Source organism: Bidens hawaiensis, unplaced genomic scaffold, assembly GCF_021521415.1.
Source record: "Bidens hawaiensis isolate Kalapana, Puna unplaced genomic scaffold, B.hawaiensis_p1.1 tig00014105_1, whole genome shotgun sequence".
In the NCBI taxonomy this organism is placed as follows: Eukaryota; Viridiplantae; Streptophyta; class Magnoliopsida; order Asterales; family Asteraceae; genus Bidens; species Bidens hawaiensis.
Window position 1 is genome coordinate 39,279 of NW_027492214.1, and position 20,571 is coordinate 59,849.

General features: G+C 31.4%; 1 protein-coding gene and 1 pseudogene across 1 annotated transcript; one reads left to right on the top strand and one right to left on the bottom strand.

Moving 5' to 3' along the window:
• Positions 1-179: 179 nt before the first annotated feature.
• Positions 180-9,724, bottom strand: LOC143545949 (ankyrin repeat-containing protein ITN1-like; annotated as a pseudogene).
• Positions 9,725-15,753: 6,029 nt separating this feature from the next.
• LOC143545946 (protein RETARDED ROOT GROWTH-LIKE-like) lies at positions 15,754-19,373 on the top strand. Its single transcript, XM_077037716.1, has 7 exons — positions 15,754-16,205; positions 17,098-17,209; positions 17,326-17,491; positions 17,576-17,724; positions 18,673-18,824; positions 18,913-19,027; positions 19,146-19,373. Exons 1-7 carry the CDS (start codon positions 15,850-15,852, stop codon positions 19,281-19,283), a joined length of 1,188 nt encoding a protein of 395 aa, XP_076893831.1. The 5' UTR covers positions 15,754-15,849; the 3' UTR covers positions 19,284-19,373.
• Positions 19,374-20,571: the final 1,198 nt, after the last annotated feature.

Below are 20,571 nucleotides of genomic sequence, written 5' to 3' on the forward strand. Positions count from 1 at the left end.
TCAAACTCCAAGTTCTAATATCGATGCTCATGATGACACAAACAATAACAAGGGATCTATTAGCTCTCTGATGATAGACTCAAAAGGAAACTTGTGGACGTTTTTGAAGTTGATGATGAAGCTAGGATGTCGGCAACTAAGGTTAAGGCGGCGAGTGTTGAAGACAAGCCCTCCACCAGTTATGCAACTCTTAACGAGGGTCTTACACTTTTAACTTCAAAATTGTAAAAGGTTTCATTGTTGTGGAAAGCTGAAGTTAAGGGAGGGAAGAAGAGTAACGTTGATGGAGGTTTTTCTCTATGTTGTTATAAGGGCAAGGTTGAACTTCCGGATGTTAGGCAATCTGATGAAAGTTATATTTAATTATTTTGTGGTCAGCGCGATGAGCAAGTATTTCTTGAAAAACATTAGACGTTTCAATTCAATGTTTTCGTTTACGTCTATGGATGGAAAGATTGACAATTCTCTAAACGGAGGAAATGCTCCATATATGTTTAGACTTAGTGGTGAAAACTATCATTGTTTGGGAAGTCTTCTACCATTAGATGGGCGTAAACCTCAGTTTGCTCAACTTTACATCTATGACACTGAAAATGAGATTTCAAATCGTCAAAGTGTTTCTAGGTATTAACAACAATACTAATCAACAATTTTTATTATCATATATATTTTTGTTTAGTTTTTTAATATATTTATCGTTTTTTTTGTAGTGACACTAAAAAATGATCGATGATCAAGAAAATGATATAATTAATTATCTTAAGACGATGTTAGATTCACATAATCATTTGGTTCAAGTGTATCGAATGGTACGGGATTGTTTTCAACAAAACCCACAAATGGATTTGAAGTTGCGTATTATTGGAACAAGACAATATGATGCAAGGACTTATAACTTACCATCCGCTTCTGAAGTTGCTGCTTTAATCGTTGGCGATATTGGTGATGCTGTTGATAAAAGAGATATAATTGTAACAAAAAAATGTGGTACATTAAAGCGGATTAGTGAACTTCACCCATCATATGTTCCTCTACAGTTGCCGTTGTTCTTTCCTTTTGGGGAGGATGGTTATCAGGTTAGCATAATAAAAATGTTACGTCTTCATCTACAGCCAAACGTAAGAAGGTTACAATGCGTGAGTTTTTTGCATATCGGATTCAAGATAGGCCAAATAAATTTTCAGTGACGTTAAATGGTAGGCGTTTGTTTCAACAGATGTTAGTTGACGAATATACCATGATTGAGGCTCAAAGGTTACATTATATTCGCACTAAACAACATGATCTTAGGTATGATATGTACGAAAGTTTACAAGGTATTCAATCAACTGGAAATAGTGATCTTTCTACAGTTGGTCAGCGTGTTGTTCTACCTTCCTCATTTACCGGGGGAGCATGATATATGATGCAAAATTATCTAGATGCTATGAACCTTTGTAGATGGTATAGCTATCCTGATTTTTTCATAACTATATCATGTAATCCCAATTGGCCAGAAGTGACAAGGTTTCTTAAAGATACTACCTTAAAGTCAGAGGATAGACCTGATATATTATGTATACTTTTTAAGCTCAAGCTTGATTCAATGATTAAAGAGTTGAAGGAAAAGTTTTTGTTTGGAAAGGTTCAAGCAGGTAACATCTTTTTATCTTATGACTATTAATATTAAAAAAGTCATTGTTTAACAGTTTTTCTTTTCTTTTCTTTTTTTTGCAGTTGTTTATACAATTGAATTTCAGAAAAGGGGGTTATCTCACACGCATATTTGCATGTTTATGCATGCAGAAAGTAAGATTCATAATCCACAACTGATAGATAATTTTATCTCTGCTGAAATTCCAAACAAGAACACTGAACCGGAGCTATACAAGCTTGTATCTGATCACATGATTCACGGTCCATGTGGTGAGGCTAACCTTAAATGCACCGGGCATGGTTAATAAAAGATGTTCCAAGAATTTTCCAAAAAGATTTCAAAATGAAACAAGTATCGATTCTGAAGGCTTTTCTGTCTACAAAAGAAGAGATAATGGAGAATATGTTATTAAGTCAGATATAAATTTAGATAATAGAAGTGTTGTTCCCTATAACAAGACTCTATTAAAAAAATTTCAAGCCCATATAAACGTCGAGTGGTGTAATCAAGATGGGTCAATCAAGTATTTGTTTAAATACATTAATAAGGGTCCAGATCGAGCGACAATTTCGCTTGTACAAAATAAAAATTCTGATAACCAAGATCCTAATTTGGACGAAATTAAAGCATTTTATGACTGCAGATATGTTTCGGCATGCAAAGCCACATGGAGAATATTTGTATTTGATGTGCTTATAGACTTCCGTCAGTTATGAGGCTCGCTTTTCATTTACCTGGTGAACACCAAGTAATATATGGTGCTGATGATGATATTGAAGATGTACTTAACAAAACCACTAATGCGTCTTCAATGTTTACTGGTTGGTTTGAGTGTAATAAGAAGTACGAGTCTGCGAGCCATCTCACTTACTCTGAGTTTCCAACAAAGTTTGTATGAAAAAAAACCAACGTAAATGGAAATTGCGAAAAAAGGGGTTTGCAATAGGTATTGTTCATGCTGTTCCACCCGCGTTCGATGAAGCTTACTACCTAAGAATTCTATTAAATAAGGTTAAAGGTCCTAAATGTTTTGAAGACATTCGAACAGTTGATGGAGTTGTTTGTGATATTTTTAGAGAGGCATGTTATAGAAGAGGCCTTTTAGATGACGACAAAGAGTATATAGAAGCCATTCAAGAAGCAAATTATACATCGAACGGTTATTATCTTGGACATTTATTTTCTACAATGTTGATTACATACAGTTTATCTAGACCTCATTTTGTTTGGGAAAGCACATGGCAACTTTTAGTTGACGGCATTCTATATAAACAACAAAAGGATCAAAATAATCCGGGTACGATTTATAAAATTTTAATCCGTTTTCTTACTGCACAATTATTTCTTTTAAATAATTTTTGTTTATACTTTTTTTGAATACATAATGTTATTTTATTTTGAAGACTTGAGTCTTAACGAAGAACAACTAAAGAACCTAGCATTGCTTGAAATTGAAAATTTTTTGGTTTCTAATAACTCAACTCTCAAAAAGTATAAGGAGATGCCTTTTCCAGACAAGGATTCTATTTCTAAAGTAACTAATCCGTTGATGGTTGAAGAACTTTCTTATGATACCGAAACCATGTCTAACGAATTTAATCATCTTTTTAATTCGTTAACAGATGAACAACAAGGTGTTTTTAATGAAATAATGAATTCATTAATTGGTTGCTAAAAGAGGTGGTGTATTTTTTGTTTATGGCTATGGTGGTACTTTATGGAAAACCTTATCTGTTTCCATAAGGTCTAAGGGAGAAGTTGTATTGAACGTTGCTTCAAGCGGAATCGCTTCTTTGTTATTGGAGGGTGGTAGAACAGCCCACTCAAGATTTCTCATTCCGATTAATCTAACTGAAGATTCTCAATGTCTGGTATTATTTATCATACACTATATCTTCTCATGCGAATGTTATTCACACCTTTTGTTTTTTCCTATTGACTTAACAAAAATGTCTATTTAGAAATATTATAAGTATATTTTGTTCTTAATATTCAATTTCATATGTTTGAATTTCAATTTTAATATACATTCGTTGCATTAATCATGTTTTTATTTGTTTTCCAAATTAGGTTAAGGGAAATAAAAACGTGTATGAATTATTGAAAAAGACAACCTTAATTATTTGGGATGAAGCGCCAATGATTCATAAGCACACATTTGAAGCATTGGATAGGACGTTAAAAGATGTTATGGCTGGTGATCCCGCAAATACTTCAGAAGCATTATTTGGAGGTAAGGTGGTTGTTCTTGGTGGTGATTTCTGACAGATTTTGCTCATTGTTACAAACGGTACTAGAAGTGAATTTGTAAATGCTTCTATAAATTCTTTGTTCATTTGGTCAAAATGTAAACTACTTAAACTTACAAAGAACATGAGGCTTATAGTTGGATGTAGATCCTCAAATCTTGAAGAGATCAAAGAGTTTGCTGATTGGCTATTGGATATAAGTGAAGGGAACATTGGTGAACCAAATGATGGAGAGTCAATTGTTGAGATTCCAGATGATCTTTTAATTTTGAATTCATTAGATCCAATTGGTGATTTAATTCAGTTTGTCTATCATAACATGTTAGACAGATTCAATGAAGTTACTTTCAAGATCGGGCACTATTGGCACCTTTAAACAAGGTTGTTCAGGAAATTAATGAGCGTATGTTAGCACTATTTCCCGGTGACGAAGTCGAGTATCTAACTGATAATGTCGACCCCCAATTGTACTCTTCTGATTTTCTAAATGGGATAAAGACGTCTGGAATGCCAAATCACAAAGTGTCTCAATTATGTTACTACGGAATATTAATCATAAAAAGGGATTGTGCAACGGTACACGCCTACAAGTCGTTGGTCTCGATAGACGTGTCATTTAAGCTAAAGTTGTTTCTGGTACTCATATAGGATATCGTACCTTACTTAGTCGCATCAGTCTGACTCCATCGGATAAGAAACTTCCTTTCAAGTTAAAAAGAAGACAATTTCCTATTGCACTTTGTTTTGTCATGACCATCAACAAAAGTCAAGGTCAATCATTATATAGAGTTGGCTTATACTTAAAAGATCCAGTTTTTTCACATGGCCAACTTTATGTAGCTTTGTCAAGAGTGAAGAGTAGAGCCGATGTTAAGTTAGTCATACTCGACAAAGAATCACAGCTTACAAATAAAACAACAAACGTTGTTTACAAAGAGATTTTCGGAAACTTAATGTGATACAGTTTCAAACAGGTATGTATTTGTAAACATTTCAATTAATATTACAAAATCTTTTACTAATATGTGTTTTTTTTATTTTTTTCAGGTCTAATGGTTTACTTATGTTATATATATTATTTCTTATTCATTGCATTGTTTATTTATAAAGTGTTTTTTTTTTATGTTATAGACATAGTTTAACATCTTTTAGACATTTGAGGGTAAAAAACTTACGTCAAATAATTGTGTTGACTGAATACGTAGTTTATATTATATTGTTTGTTGATACGTTTTCCACCCGTGTATAACACGGGTTATTACCCTAGTTTATTAATAAAGGAGTTGTAATCAAAATAAAATGTATTTTTTTTTAAATTGTGGATATTATTGCGTACTTCAATTGTCCAGTGACGATAAAAACTAGAGTTATTTTTGTTTATTTATATTTATATTAGCAAAATATAAATTTGTTATGTAATCGCTTTAAAGTTGATAATATTATTTTTTTTAAACAAGAAAGTGACAGGTTATTAAAAACAAAGTTGTATTGAAAATAAAATATCATTTTTTTTATCATAAACTAGAAAATAGGGATAAACATTTTTTTATTAAATAACCGATACCGGTATTCACTCTTATGGTTTTTCGTTTTCTTCATTTTACACTACAAGAGAACATGTTTTGCGATTCGAAAAGCGGCGCAGCTTGTTGCCCGCCTGCCTTCTGTTTCGATGTAATTTAATTTTTAAAAGCTTAACAAAGATCAACACATTAATTGTATATATCACAACCATACGGTTAAAAGTCACAAAAATACGTTAACATAGTAAAGAGGGAATCAAGAAGTTAAAACAACTAAGTCTAAAAAAAAGAAACAGTACAGTAGTGCATAGATACTAGTTGGTTAAATCAAATTACTTAAATAAAATTATATTACTAGAGAATGCATCTAGTTTTTATTTCTTTGGAGCAAGGAAGCCATATGCTTGAATTTGTCCACATTGTTTTGCAATCTTCTCCTCCATTTTCAATAACCGAGCTCTCTTCCACTTACCCACACAACACATCATCGTCCCCGGCACCACCGACATTATAACGACACCAATCACTGTAACAGACTCGGCGAACCACTCGTTCTCCCAACCGATCACTATGTAAGACGCCGCCATTAAAGCAACCGAAGTGCACACAGAAACTAACCACATTAACTTATTAACCACCTTACCCACTTTTTTTCTTCCGGCTTTCGCCTCACCTCTAACTCCCAGCATCATATGAATCACCACCACCGCTAAAGACGTATAAAGAGCAACTGCATTGAAAACATAGAAGATTCCAACTACTATCCCATCATCATAACCAGGAACCATAAAACTAGCAGCAAATGCAACTGCTGCAAATAGCACACCACAATGACAGAGTCAGTGGGACGGTTAAGTTTCTTAACCTTTTTAGTGATTGTCTTAACTTCGTGTTTGATCTGGCTCATGGTGTCTATTAACTCAGCTCGTGGCTTGTTCAGTTGATTGGCTTGGACCGCTCCATGGTGGACCAGACTGGCCCGTATATCAGTTGACTTTTCTGATGGGGAAAGCCCGTTAGCAATGTCGAGTGCGGTTTTGTTGTCATTGGTTAATGCATTGACTTTCAGTTTCATATCAGGGATACAAAGTAGAAACTTAACCACCTCGCTGCTAGCCCCTTTTGCAGCCACATGTAATACAGTTTGGCCCTTTTGGTCGGTCCTTCGAGCCAGCTGCGGGTCCTTTTGAAGCAAACTTTTCACAGTCTCGAGATGCCCTGATCTTGCTGCTTGATACAATGCTTTTTTAAGGTCGGGTTTGGGAATAGTTAACAAGATCGGATCCTTTGAAAGTAGCTCGTTAACAACAGCGGCGTGTCCTTTTGAAGCTGCTGTGATGAGTGGAGTTGCATTTCCTTTTGATCTGATTTAGCATAGTGATACATCATGGTCCAGTAGTAGTTTCACTATGGCTGCAATAAGAGTCAATAGGCATATATTAATAAACAAATTAATTATACAAAATTACAAACCAAGAAAATATATTTACCATGATGTCCTTGACTAGCAGCTATATGCAAAGGATCAAAATCCAAATGGCTTCTTCTAGTCAGTGTTTCTGTATTCGCGTACTTCAAGAGTTCTTTCACGACTTCAAGATGCCCATTTTCAGCAGCTGTATACAACGCGGTTTCTCCCGGTTCGTTCACTTCATTCACCATTATTTGAGAATTGATTTCATCAAGGATAAGCTTCACTTGTGCCAGATCACCTTGGTGGGCTGCTAGATGTAGAAGGCTTGATGGAGTCATGAGTTTCCCCGTCTCTAAATCTACAGTTCGTTCATTAAGTAGCAATTGCAAGTAAATTTTAACTTATCAAATCGAAAGAAATGAACGTTTTTAGCATATTTGTTCTAAGTTTCTAACAGATGCAATATGTGTAGAGAAATCAAGCTAGCAACCAGAAAACTAATTATGATGATATGCATATGCAAATTGCATGTTTAGATCAAACACATACAACAAAATTACTAAATTATCACCAGTGATTACATAAAAATCTAACACAAACACAGAATCCATTAATCAAAGAAGTTTGGAACATCAGACGATTTGACTTAGCTGAACAAAGAATCATAAGAAGCAAAAGCATAAAAATCTATCGTTTTTGTGGGTCGGTTTATAATGCACACATTATTTTAGATTGTTTGTTAATATTAATAGCGCAAGCACTTCAAGCTTCATTTCCATAATAATAATAATAATAATCTATAATATATATAAACGAAAACCCTAAAATCCTATGTGTCGCGATGTGGTCGCTCCCCCCTTTATGGAACCTAAATTCATGGGTATGGATCTTACCAAAACCAGATAGCTCTTAAAATCTTACTAATTATTTGATATGAAAATCCTATAAAATAAAGATATACTAAAATTTAATATCCAATTTAAAAAGAAAAATATATTATTTATAATTAATAAACAATTTTATAGTAAAAAACATAAGCGAGTCATGGATCACCAAATCTAGATAGCTTTTAAATGGGTTATAACATATCATTTATTTATAAAACCCTTTCATCATCAAACCCTAAGTATATTATTAATTTTCTTACAATAAAGAAAATTAAAATCCAAAAAATTAATATTAAAAAACGAAAAATGTAAAACAACCATTCTCTCAAGCCATCAGATTGCTTTGTTTGTAAATGAAGGCTTTTCACGCATTTTACCCGAATTCACGAGTAAAGGTCTCACCAAACCTAGATAGCTCTTAAACGGGTTATAACATCTCATTATATTAAAAAAAATTATCTCATCAAATATTTGATATGAAAATCCTATAAAATAAGAATATACTAAAAATTAATATCCTATTTTATTTAAAAAAAAGATATTATTCATAATTAAGAAACAATTTTATAATGAAAAAATAAACGGGTAATGGGTATCACTAAACCCAGATGGCTTTTAAACCGAATTATATTATATCATTTATATGTGAAACCATTTTATCATTAAACCTCATGTATATTAATTATTAAATTTCTTACAATAAATAAAATTAAAATCCAAATATACATATATAAATATTAAAAAAGAATAATGTAAAACAACCCCCGTAATACGGGAGATAAAATCTAGTATATATATACATCTATAATATATATAAACGAAACCCCTAAAATCCTACGTGTCGCGATGTGGTCGTTCCCCCCTTTTATGGAAGCTACCAGATTGCTTGATTTTTAAATGGAGGCCTCTCATTGATTTAACTCAAATTCATGGGTATGAGTCTTACCAAAACCAGATAGCTCTTAAACGGGTTATAACATCTCATTAAATTAAAAATTAATCTTACCAATTATTTGATATGAAAATCCTATAAAATATGGATATACTAAAATTTAATATTCAATTTAAAAAGAAAAATATATTATTTATAATTAAAAAACAATTTTATAGTAAAAAACATAAACGGGTCATGGGTCATCAAATCCAGATAGCTTTTAAACAGGTTATAGCATATCATTTATTTATGAAACCCTTTCATCATCAAACCCTAAGTATATTATTAACTTTCTTATAATAAAGAAAATTAAAATCCAAAAAATAAATATTAAAAAACGGAAAATGTAAAACAACTATTCTCTCAATCCATCATATTGCTTTATTTGTAAATGAAGATTTCTCACGCATTTTCACGGGTAAAGGTCTCACCAAACTCAGATAGCTTTTAAACGGGTTATAACATCTCATTATATTAAAAATTAATCTCATAAAATATTTGATATGAAAATCCTATAAAATAGGGATATACTAAAAATTAATATCCTATTTTACTAAAAAAAAGATATTATTAATTAAGAAACAATTTTATAATAAAAAAAATAAACGGGTAATTGGTATCACCAAACCCAGATAACTTTTAAACCGGATTATAACATATCATTTATTTGTGAAACCATTTTATCATCAAATCTCAAGTATATTAATTATTAAATTTCTTACAATAAATAAAATTAAAATCCAAATATACATATATAAATATTAAAAACGAATAATGTAAAACAACCCCCGTAATACGGGGGATAAAATCTAGTAATAATAATAATAAATTTAAAAATCCAATAAATATACAGACAACTGATTTTGGTCCGATCACAAAATTAGAAAGAAACATAAACCAAATTAAGAATATTTATCGATTTGGTGCACAATTCGACACATAAAATGCATTAATCCTCGTCTCACTAGCACTTCAAACTTCAATTTTACACATTCAAGCTGATAACTGACAAATACACAGTCACACACACATATCTAAGAGTTAGAAGAGTACCTTCATCCATGGATGAACCTTTCTTCATCGGAGATGAAAAACTTCGACTAAACGCTAAAGGTTTAAGAGGTATTTAATAACAGAAAAGAAGGTACACAAGAACATGCAAATAATGAGTGTACTGTTTTGCCAATCAGGATTTCATTTCATTTTCATGTATGGTTGTTGTACATGCAAATAATGAGTGAAAATGAAAAGTATCAACATATTGCTTTTTCTCTTTCACATTTACAATCACAGAAAAATGACTAGTTAATTACAAATATTACTACATGGATGTTTAATATAAATTTTCATTTCTGAATGTTAATATGATTTTATATTTTTAACTACTTTTTATTCGACATTTTCTCATATGTTTTAAGACGTATAGATCAGATCTCGTCCATTTTACATATACTTTTATATAATTTATTATATGTTTTGTTTTGAGGCGGTCAAGCGGAGATCATAATGCATGAAATGTCACAATATTCTACAACAATTATTTACAGTCATTGGAGATAATAAGGGTAAGAGAATCATCGATTATTGTTATAACGTTAATTGTCGTTTTACAAAAATTAGTTTATATGATTTGAGTTTATTTGAATCTTAATGATTGGTTATCATACTTAGTATTATGTTCAAAATATTGAAGTGACTTGACTATGAAAACGGTATTCAAAATAAGAAATCAAATCAAAAAATATTGTTAAAGATTTTAAGTTAAATATAATATTTTTCAAATATGTGATTGGTCTAGTAATATGATTGTCTAGTAGTATGTTGTTTTCTTTATAAAAGTGAGGTGGTAAATACAAATCCGAAAGGTTTGAATGATTTTTTAAGGTCGAAAAAATTTGGTGTTCAAAAAAAGATATTGGAAGACAAGCTAAGTTAAGACATTTTGAGCCTTCTCTGTTTCTTATATTAAAGTATTAATTAATTATATTGTCTGTGTGATAAATGCAATGTATAAATAGTTTAGTGTATTTGATGTTTACTTGTACTCTATAACGTTCTTTTGAATTACCTGACCATTAGATAATTGATTGTTTCGTTGGGTAACTATTTAAGCGAGAGACATAATCAGCATTCTTTTTTGCCTTCAACAAATAATAAGTTTTATAGTAGCCTAGCCGACTAAATCTTGTTTAATTGTTCATTACACGATGTAAAACAGTAGTAGTCAGTAGTTACAAGTGTGCGTTTGAAAAGTTATTTTCTTTTTTCTACAACTCTAATACGCATGATTGTGTACATTTTAACATTTTAGTTGTTCGACCCAAAAGTTCTAACGTCTAGTTGATAATAGATTACTTTCCTTTTTCTAAAACTCACTACAACTCTAATACGCACGATTTAATGTTTTTCCCACTTGATTATGTTTGTTGAATTATATTTATATTTTGATACTTTTGTTCTAATTTCATTGTGTCTTGATATTGAAATTGTAATGTTTTTGTTTTACATGCTGGTCTCATATTGGGCTTTGGTTGGTCCAAAAATACCAAAATAGGAAAATTTGGTTAACGTGCTTAAAACTGGTTTTGGGCTCTACTGGTATGTTTTAGAGCATTCATATTTAGTTCCCTGTCGTAAATCTATATATCTATCTACTCTAATAAAAGACTATTATTTTTGTCACTTGTCAATCTCATAGTCATTCTTACATTTTTTTTTCAACCCATTTCAATATATGATTCTTATCGTTTAAGCTATTTCAATATATGAATTCAAGTTTATTTTTATAAAATGTAAATCATAATCGATTCGTTCATTAACATTAATGATGAAATAAAAAAAAATAAGGAAATTAAAGAAAATAAAGGTGCATCATTGTCAAATAAATTTTTTTAAAACTGCTATTCGAGTAGCAATGCATGGTTTTTTTTATATATAAGATAGGTTTCAAATTTGAATTTAAAATTTCCTCATATGCATTTGAACTCAAGAAAGTGTGTAATTTCTGAATTGTTAATTGTAAAAATATAAAATCAATTAAAAATTTGTCATACACAGAATATTAATGACAACAAATTTATCATAATGAATTAATTTCAAACTCTAAAGATTCTATGGACGATTATATCATCAAAGTTCAGGTAATCTGGTTTTTAGGATAATCATGTTTTTGGATAAACATGAGCAGATGATCTCCAATGATATCATATTATTAATGGATTAAAAGGTATGATATTTTATGTGTATAATTATTTTCTTTTTGTTAGTTATATGGATATATTATCATTTATCTAGGTTGGTATGTACTTGAAGAACCTTATTTGTCACACGGACAACTATACGTGACTATATCAAGAGTTATAAGCAGACCTTTATGTTACCGTATCAAGAGTTGTAAGCAGACATGGACTAAAGATTTTGATATTTAATAAACGATATATACCTACCAATACATTCAAAAATGTAGTGTACAAGGAAGTTTTACTTATTTGTAACATATTTGTGTAATCTTAGTTATGTGATTTATGTAATTTTAATGAAAATTGTAATTGTATTAACAATATATGATCATTTTATTGACTGTATTTCACTTAATGGTTAAATTTTAATTTTTTCATCAATTACTCGTGTAATACACGGGCCTCAAATTAGTATCATATATACTAAAAATCATTACAGTTTTTCTCTCCATTTTCAATTAAAGAATACACTATTATACTTTTATCATTATCATTTCTCTCCCATTAACTCACAACCACTTTCAGAAAATATTAAAAAATATTATACAATGTGTACAGTGAAACCTCAAATTTAACTTTCCGTATAACAATTTCTTTCTTCTTTACTCACAACCACTTATAACCATACGATATAATTTACAAATTTCTTTCACGTATTTTTAAGAAATAGGTTGAGAATGCTCTTAGCATGAGTGCTAAAAGTGGTTTGATTTGGTTTAGTTGTTGTTTAATACATTATACCAAACATACTTAAAAAGAAGTTTAAATTTATGGAAAAAGGTTTTGGACATTTGGTGTTATGCCAGGTTCTCTGTAAGGCTGCGTGTTATGGTGGGGGGCTTCGAAACCTCTCCACAGCGTCACGTCAGCGCCACGTAGGTACTGGGGGCATCGAAGCCCCGGGGCATAATGCCCCTCTATGGTGAGGGGGCTTCGAAGCCCAACCTTTTTTATTTTATTTTTTTTATAAAACAAAAAAATCAATACAAATAAAAATAACAAACACATAAATAAAAAAAATCAATACAAATAAAAATATAACTAATGCTCGTTGTCGTCGTCCTCGTTTGCATATTTGGTTAATATATTTGCTCTTCTTTTTTCCATCACCGCCCACGACACAAGATCTAGATACGATAGATCTTTAGTGATGAGCTCGAGTTTCTTTTGTTTCGTTCTCTCCTTGTGGATCGCTTTGTATTCCTCAAGCATCGCCTTTCTTTCTTCGTGCACCTTCATGAGGCCATCCTATCTTTGTTTTTTAATGTTGGCAATCTCGGCTAGCCTCCGCTCCAAGTTTTCTAGATGCGAGCTTGTGTCGGAACTCTTAGAGGATGTGCTTCTGGACGGAGATTCTCCACCTCTAGCCCCCGCCTATGTTATGTTTGTCTTTAACTCACATATAAAATGCATTTTAATAATCACAAAATTAATAATTCATTTTAGTGAACATAACACCATCTGACAAAAAAAAAAAGAAACTATATAAAAGGACTCCTTATTTTGTTTCATTCACTTAAACATTTTCAAATTTTCATCAAATAGATCGTTTTACTTTGAATAATTAATTTGTTATGAAAAATAATTCCATATATTTATTTAAGTTTGCGTGATATAATAATATTCATAAATTAGATCGTTTTACCTTGAATAATTAATTTGTTGTAAAAACTAATCCTATATATTTTATTTAATTTAGTGTGTCACAACAATATTTGTTAAAAATTTATTCTATGGAATTATAAACTTTTTAAACTATTTCTATTTAAACCATCATAAGCATATTATACCAAATAAATGTGGCTATTTGATAAATTTAATATTAATGTTAGTGTAATGTGGAAGAGATGATGGTTATAGTGGCCCAAATTTTTTTACTAAAAGAAATAGACATATTAGATTTTGACCAATTTAAGAAAATGTAAACAAAATATGATACACAATAAAATTATCATATATTATTAATAGAACTACGTTTTATATTACAATGCTACTTAAAATTACATATTGCATGGAAAAATTAACCAAACATTATAAGTAGTAACATGCACAAAATTGTCACCACTACGACAAAGGATGACCAGCTTGCAGTCATGTTGCCAAATATTATTGCTGAAGATTTATGTATATCCACAAAATCCTGTCGTGTTTAACCAATCAAAAAAGAAAGATGAAACTATAATATTATTGTAATGACGTGCCGATTCAAAAAATCCCCAAATAGAAATAGCTCTCTGAAAGGATTAGCTTAAAAAAAATTATCAATAGTTCAATTGTAATATATCTTTTCTTGTAATTAAGTTCTCAATACTTTTGTGAAACGATCACCTAATCCAAATCATTGGATACAACAACATAGCCAAGCCCATTACTAATTATCTTTGCCACATATGGCGTCTCAAATTTGTAATTTCTAATATCAGCCTTACCTGATAAGAAAGCCTGAATGTAAACAGCATGTGTCACAACTTCTATACCCTTGGTCTATATTATGTAATTGATGCACACCAAAACCGACCCATCACATCCTACTCATTAAATAAAGTTAGCTCTTTTGACTTATTCTGATCTAATAGTTTTTTAAACAACTCGTTTCGACCCGAACTCATTATGATCATTATTACCCATTTTGACCCGAATCTAATTTGGCCTGTTACTCCATCCAACCCGACCCGCTTGTTTAAAATAGCATAAAAATTAAGAATACATCATTAACGAATTTGCCTTTTAAGTTTATATACTACAATCTAAAACAACTGGTTTTGACCCAAACTCGTTATCTTGGGAATTTCCGTTCATGGGAATTCTTAATTTGCCATTTACTGTATATTCTTTTCCTTCTTATCTCCAAATTTTAAACTTGATTTTGCAATATTGGTGTGCATGTTTAATGTATGCTAATTTACTAACAAAATGAGCAAGAATAGAACAATTTATGGGAGCATAAGTGACTCACCAGTGTATAAAATCAATTTATCATCTTCTACATCTAAAGCTTTAATTGGGAAGCAAATTTAGCAAATGATAAGAAAAATAGTTCAAATTTAATTTAAAATTCATTTGCAAACGCAGTTAATTCAATATGGGCAGATACCAAACAAAAATGTTATTAACCGAAAAGGTCAAACTTCAGGCAAAATTAATGCAAAAGTATATAGAGAGGTCAGATTATGATTACTAAGAAACTATAACTTGTGCTTATATTAGTCCAACCAGTGATTCCAATTTGTCGATTCTAAACTCTTAAAAACACCAAGAACTTGATAGCATTGTAGACACGAAGCATGTTAAATTGAGGGAAATATACATATTCAAATAAGATAATTTGAAAATGGTGTGATTCGCAAACAGTGAGTTGGAGAGAAATGAATGAAAATTAGGGTTATGAAATGTATACGTGTCCATAATTGGTTGTCCAAGAGAAAACGTATTCAATTAAATGATTATTATGATTTTAATTGTGAATTATTTTATTAGTAACAAATTCTATGAGGGCTTGTTATTTTTGGAATATAGTAAAATAAACCAATAGGAATGAGCAAAAAGAATGTATTTAATAGTATTTATTAAATAGATTAAATAATTATTATAATTTTAATTTTGATTTATTTTATTAGCAATAAATTCTATAAGGGCTTATTATTTTTGAAATATAGTAAAATCAACCAATAAGAATGAGTTAAAATGAATTTCTGTACAAGACTTTTTATATTTAGTATTTTAGAAAGTTTGGTGAATAAGATAAAAAGATAATGTTAAATGCATATAAAAGTAATAATTAGTTAAAAGGAAAAATAGATATAATGATTTTAGTGGGTATGGAATTGGTCAAACTATAAACACACTATACAACCCCCCACACGAAACACAACCTCAACCTAAACCCCACGACGGATTCACACGGCGGCGCAAATGCTCCGGCCAACCTAAATAATATCCCGATACCAAATACACTTCATCATCCACCATGTTCTTCCACCCATCTCCATCATCCCAAACCCTGATCCTCCGATCATTCCGAACCCTAATCTCCCTCTCATCGAACCCCATCACTCTCTTCACACCAACACACCACGCCGTACCCCACTTCCACCAAACCCTAACACGGTTCTCACATTCGTCTCCGGCGGACCGTCAGTTTTTTGGGTTTAGTCCCAACGGAGTTATCAGTAAATGGTTTTCGTCGTTGCCGCCGGCGGCGGCGGTGGTGGATGCGGTGGAGCGTGATGTGGGTGTTGAGGATGAGTCAGGTGGTGAGGATGATGTGGTGGATGAGGATGTTAAGCCGTCTATTCCTGTTAAGGCTTATTTCTTCTCCACTAGGTATGTTACCTTATTATTATAATAATTATTATTATTATTTATTTTTCTAATTTTATGGTGTAATTGTATTGTTATACTTATTCGTTAAATAAACATAAACATGTATTATGATAGCATAAATTAGAAGATTAGGAGGAACCGTTTTGAATTTTTATTAAGGCTTTGATCAATCCATTTGTTAATTGTTCGGTTAAGTTAATTTGGCCACGGGTCTGTTACTTCGGTTATGCCAGGCACTAAAACCATAACCGAACTACAATTTTAGGTTAACCCCAGCTATGGCTTAACTAAACAATATGTTAATTGGTTTCCTAATTTTATAATGCAATGGTGTTGCTATTTGTTAAAAAACAACATGTAATTAAATGATCTTTATAGGGCACAAATTAGATGACTAGGAGGAACTGCTCTGAATTTCTAAAAAATTACAGTTAGAATGTTTCGGTTCGGTTAATTTGGTAATATAGTACACCATAACCGAACTACAATTTTTGGTTAATCGGTTACAGCTTAGTTGTTCAGCTCAGATACTTTGGCTTGGTTAAGTTGGTTATATCGTCAAAGTTCTGTTAATTCGGTTATGCACAATACACTAAAACCGTAACAGTTTTTGCTTAATCGGTTATGGCCTAACTGAACAATATTGGTTAATTTGGTTATGTCATACGCTAAACTCATAATTGAACTACAATCTTTGGCTAATCGGTTATAACTTAATCGAACAGTATGTTAATTGTTTGGTTTCAGTTCATTTGGTTATGTACTCACCCCTGATAAATGATATGCAAGTGTGTGTGTGTGTGCATTTAGCTGGTTTGGTTTATGTAACTATGCTATTGTAATTTTTTGATAGCATATTTGTTATTATTTACTTCTTGATTTTTGTTTTCAGTGTGAATTTGAAGGAGTTAACTGACCAAAACAGACCTAATTACATCCAGCCTACTTCCAGGATGACTAATTATGTTGTCCTGAGATTTGGCAACACAAAGCCTGAGTCTATTGTAAGTCTTATCTTGCATTTCTTGTATCTTTTCATTATCTAAATCAGCTAATTTTGTATGATACAAGTTCTCAAGTGTCATTTTATATCTTGATTAATATGGTTTTCGTTTTTCAGGGTTTAGGTGCAAGTTTAAGTGGGAGTGACAACGTCTATATGGTAGTTTTTCAGTATGGTTCAGTTGTCCTGTTTAATTCTCGTGAGCATGAAACTGAGCGGTATCTTAAAATTGTAAAAGAGCATGCTTCTGGGGAGTTATCCGAACAGGAAATGAGAAAAGATGGTAACGTTTCTTTGAGTTTATGATATTTTCTTTTGTTTGTTTTTCATTTAGATATTAATAATCAGTCTTTTGTGATTAATTCAGAGTATGAAGTTAAGGAGAAACCGACTTTGGAAACATGGATGGAAGGTGGGTTGGATTATATAATGCTTCAATATTTGAATATTGATGGGATCCGTACAATAGGCAGTGTTTTAGGACAGAGTGTAGCTCTTGATTACTATGTTTGGCAGGTATGATAACTATCTGCAGTTCAAGTTTCTCTTATTAATTGTTAGAGCCTTAGAGGTAGCATTTTTGATCCATTTACTAAAGAATGGGTCTATTTGGGATATGTTTCATTTCTAGCATGCCAAACAACCCAACACAATAAAGTTTGCTTAAAACTTAAAAGGAAATTGTATGCCTGTAAACGAACCAAGTGTTGAGTAAACAGTTCGCGAACCGATTGGTGAGAAGTTTGTTTATGTTTGTTTATTTAATAAACAGGCGAACATGAACAAATTTTTTTATCTATTTAGTTAAAAGAATGGACATGAACACACGTCTCGTTTGTTCATCTACGTTCGTTTGTGTTCATTCATTTATATCTGTTTATGCTTGTTAGTCTATGGTCATTTATGTCCGTTAGTTTACATTCGTTAATATATGCATTTAAAATTTTTGGCCCATTACAACTTAGTCTGGTTTTAATAACTTTGAAGCCCAAGACATTTTTCTTCACATTACTTTTAAGTTTTAACTGGTTTTAGGCTTTCAGCTTTGTTATGCTCATTCATCTATGTTCAGTTATGTTTGTCTCTGAACTGTTTATCTATACTGTTATCGAGCGAACATAAACGAACACGAATATGTTCACTTTAACGAATGAACACTAATATATTCATTCTCTTAACAAATGAACACGAAGAAGTCTTGTTCTTGCTCAATTGTTTGTTTGGTTAAGTTAAACGGATGAACATGAACATGCTTTGTTTGGTTTGTTGTCAAGCCTAGGAAATGGGTAGAACGGGTCGGTAGTGCGTAAAACCTTCTTAATAACCTTCTTAATAATCTTACAAAAAATTGCTTATAATTGAAATAAGAATATACTTGTATCATATTTTGTACGCTAATTATATCTTAAAACATTAAGAATTCAGGCATGCCTAGTAATTATGAAAACCTTGTACTTGTTTTAGGTTGATGGAATGGTTGGAGAATTTACTGATATTAATCGTGGTATGGAAAAAACTGGAACGTTTACAATGAAGAGGAAAAAGTTATTTCAATTGGTGGGGAAGGCAAATTCAAATCTCGCTGATGTCATACTTAAGCTTGGGCTTTTTGAGAGGTAACTTCCAAGTTATAACATCATAAGTTTTTATATAAAAAAATTGTATGAAAAATTGTTAATGGGAATTTTATTGGTGGATACATAGATCTGATATTGCTTGGAAGGATGCTAAATATGCACAAATATGGGAGTATCTAAGAGATGAATTTGAGTTGACTCAAAGATTTGCAAGTTTGGATTTTAAATTGAAATTTGTGGAGGTAAGATACTTATTTCTGCAAATTCCAATTATTTATTTATTTAATTATTTTTAATGAATTATTATTTTATTTTATTTTATTGCATTAGAATAATTTTTTTTTCTTCTTTTGATTGCAGCATAACATTAGGTTTCTTCAAGAGATACTTCAGAACAGGAAATCGGACTTTCTTGAGTGGCTGATTATTATCCTCATAGGTGCCGAAATTCTCATATCTGTTTATGACATTGCGCACAAGTCTGTCACGTCTCTATAGAACAGATCATTTTGTTAATAATTTTGGCTCGCATCCTTTTGCTTTTCTATTTAGTCTAGAGAACTGGTATTTCTATGGGAAGATATATAAATTTGGGTCAACATTTTAGTTGGTGCAGTAAGATATTTTTGCTCTTTTAATGATTTAATCCAATGTTTTCAAATTTGGGTTGGTTATCGACTGTTCGAATTGTTTCACGTGTTTCAAAATTTGGATGACCTTATCTATGAGGCCAGGATTACTACTATGATTATAGTTATGTTATTGTATTGAGTTTAGCATTCAAGTTTTTCTGCTGGAATTTGATATTTTATTATTATTTTTGCATTTTGAGCCAGTTTTCTGGTTTATTAATAATGGCTGGTACAATTGTCTCTGGTTTGTTTGTTAGTAATCAGATCGGTAATAGTTGGTTCCTGGTTTAATAATTATTCCGTGGTTGAATTGAAACCAGTGAATCTCTAAATGATGACATTTCAATCAAGATAAGAAAGTCACGATCTGATTATACTAGAATGCTGAATGTATGTGGTGTTTCTTTCTTTCGCTTACATGATACACGGCGGCCATGCTCGAATTTGCCCCTTGGTTTGCAATCTTCTTCCTGCTCGTTAAAGTAGTTCTTGTCCATTTAGGTGTTGTTCGTTTTTTCAGATGTAAAATGTTTGCAGTCTGCGGACCACATCTGCAGACATCTGTAGAAGATGTGGACAAAACATTTACAGTCTACAAGAAGAAGACTGTTTTTTAACGTTTGGAGGCTGCTAAATTTTTCAACAATCAACAAACAAACCTAAACATAAACAGTTTTTCAAATGCCCAACTAAAACCTAAACATTAAACAATCTTCTAATACACAAATCAAACCAAAACATAAACAAAATGGATAAAAAAAACAAAGGCTTAGGTTATTCATACACCAAGGAGGTTATTCACACACCAGGAAGACCTATACGAGTCGTATAGGGCCTATACGATTCGTATCTATACGACTCGTATAGGTGTATGTCAAGTCATTTTCGGTCAGGAGTGTCAGTTTTCATTTATTTGCATCGTATAGACCCTATACGAGCCGTATTGGGCTATATGACTCGTATAGAGTCTGTTTGACTCGTATAGTATTTTTTTTTAGATTTTTTTAAAATTACAAAATATTAAAAATAACATCCGAGTTATTTACAGAATAGAAACACGTAATTTAAAAGTAAATATTTTGCTATATACATAAAACATACGAACAACATGCGTTTTTGGGTAACGACTTTTTATATGTGGTCATGCAATCCAT

What these genes read in the sequence shown, in the direction of transcription:
- LOC143545946 (XM_077037716.1), top strand. Translation starts at nt 15,850, where the DNA reads ATGTTCTTCCACCCATCTCCATCATCCCAAACCCTGATCCTCCGATCA. An exon ending in TTGATTACTATGTTTGGCAG is followed by an intron (nt 17,725 to 18,672) that starts GTATGATAACTA and finishes TACTTGTTTTAG; the next exon opens with GTTGATGGAATGGTTGGAGA. An exon ending in AAGCTTGGGCTTTTTGAGAG is followed by an intron (nt 18,825 to 18,912) that starts GTAACTTCCAAG and finishes GTGGATACATAG; the next exon opens with ATCTGATATTGCTTGGAAGG.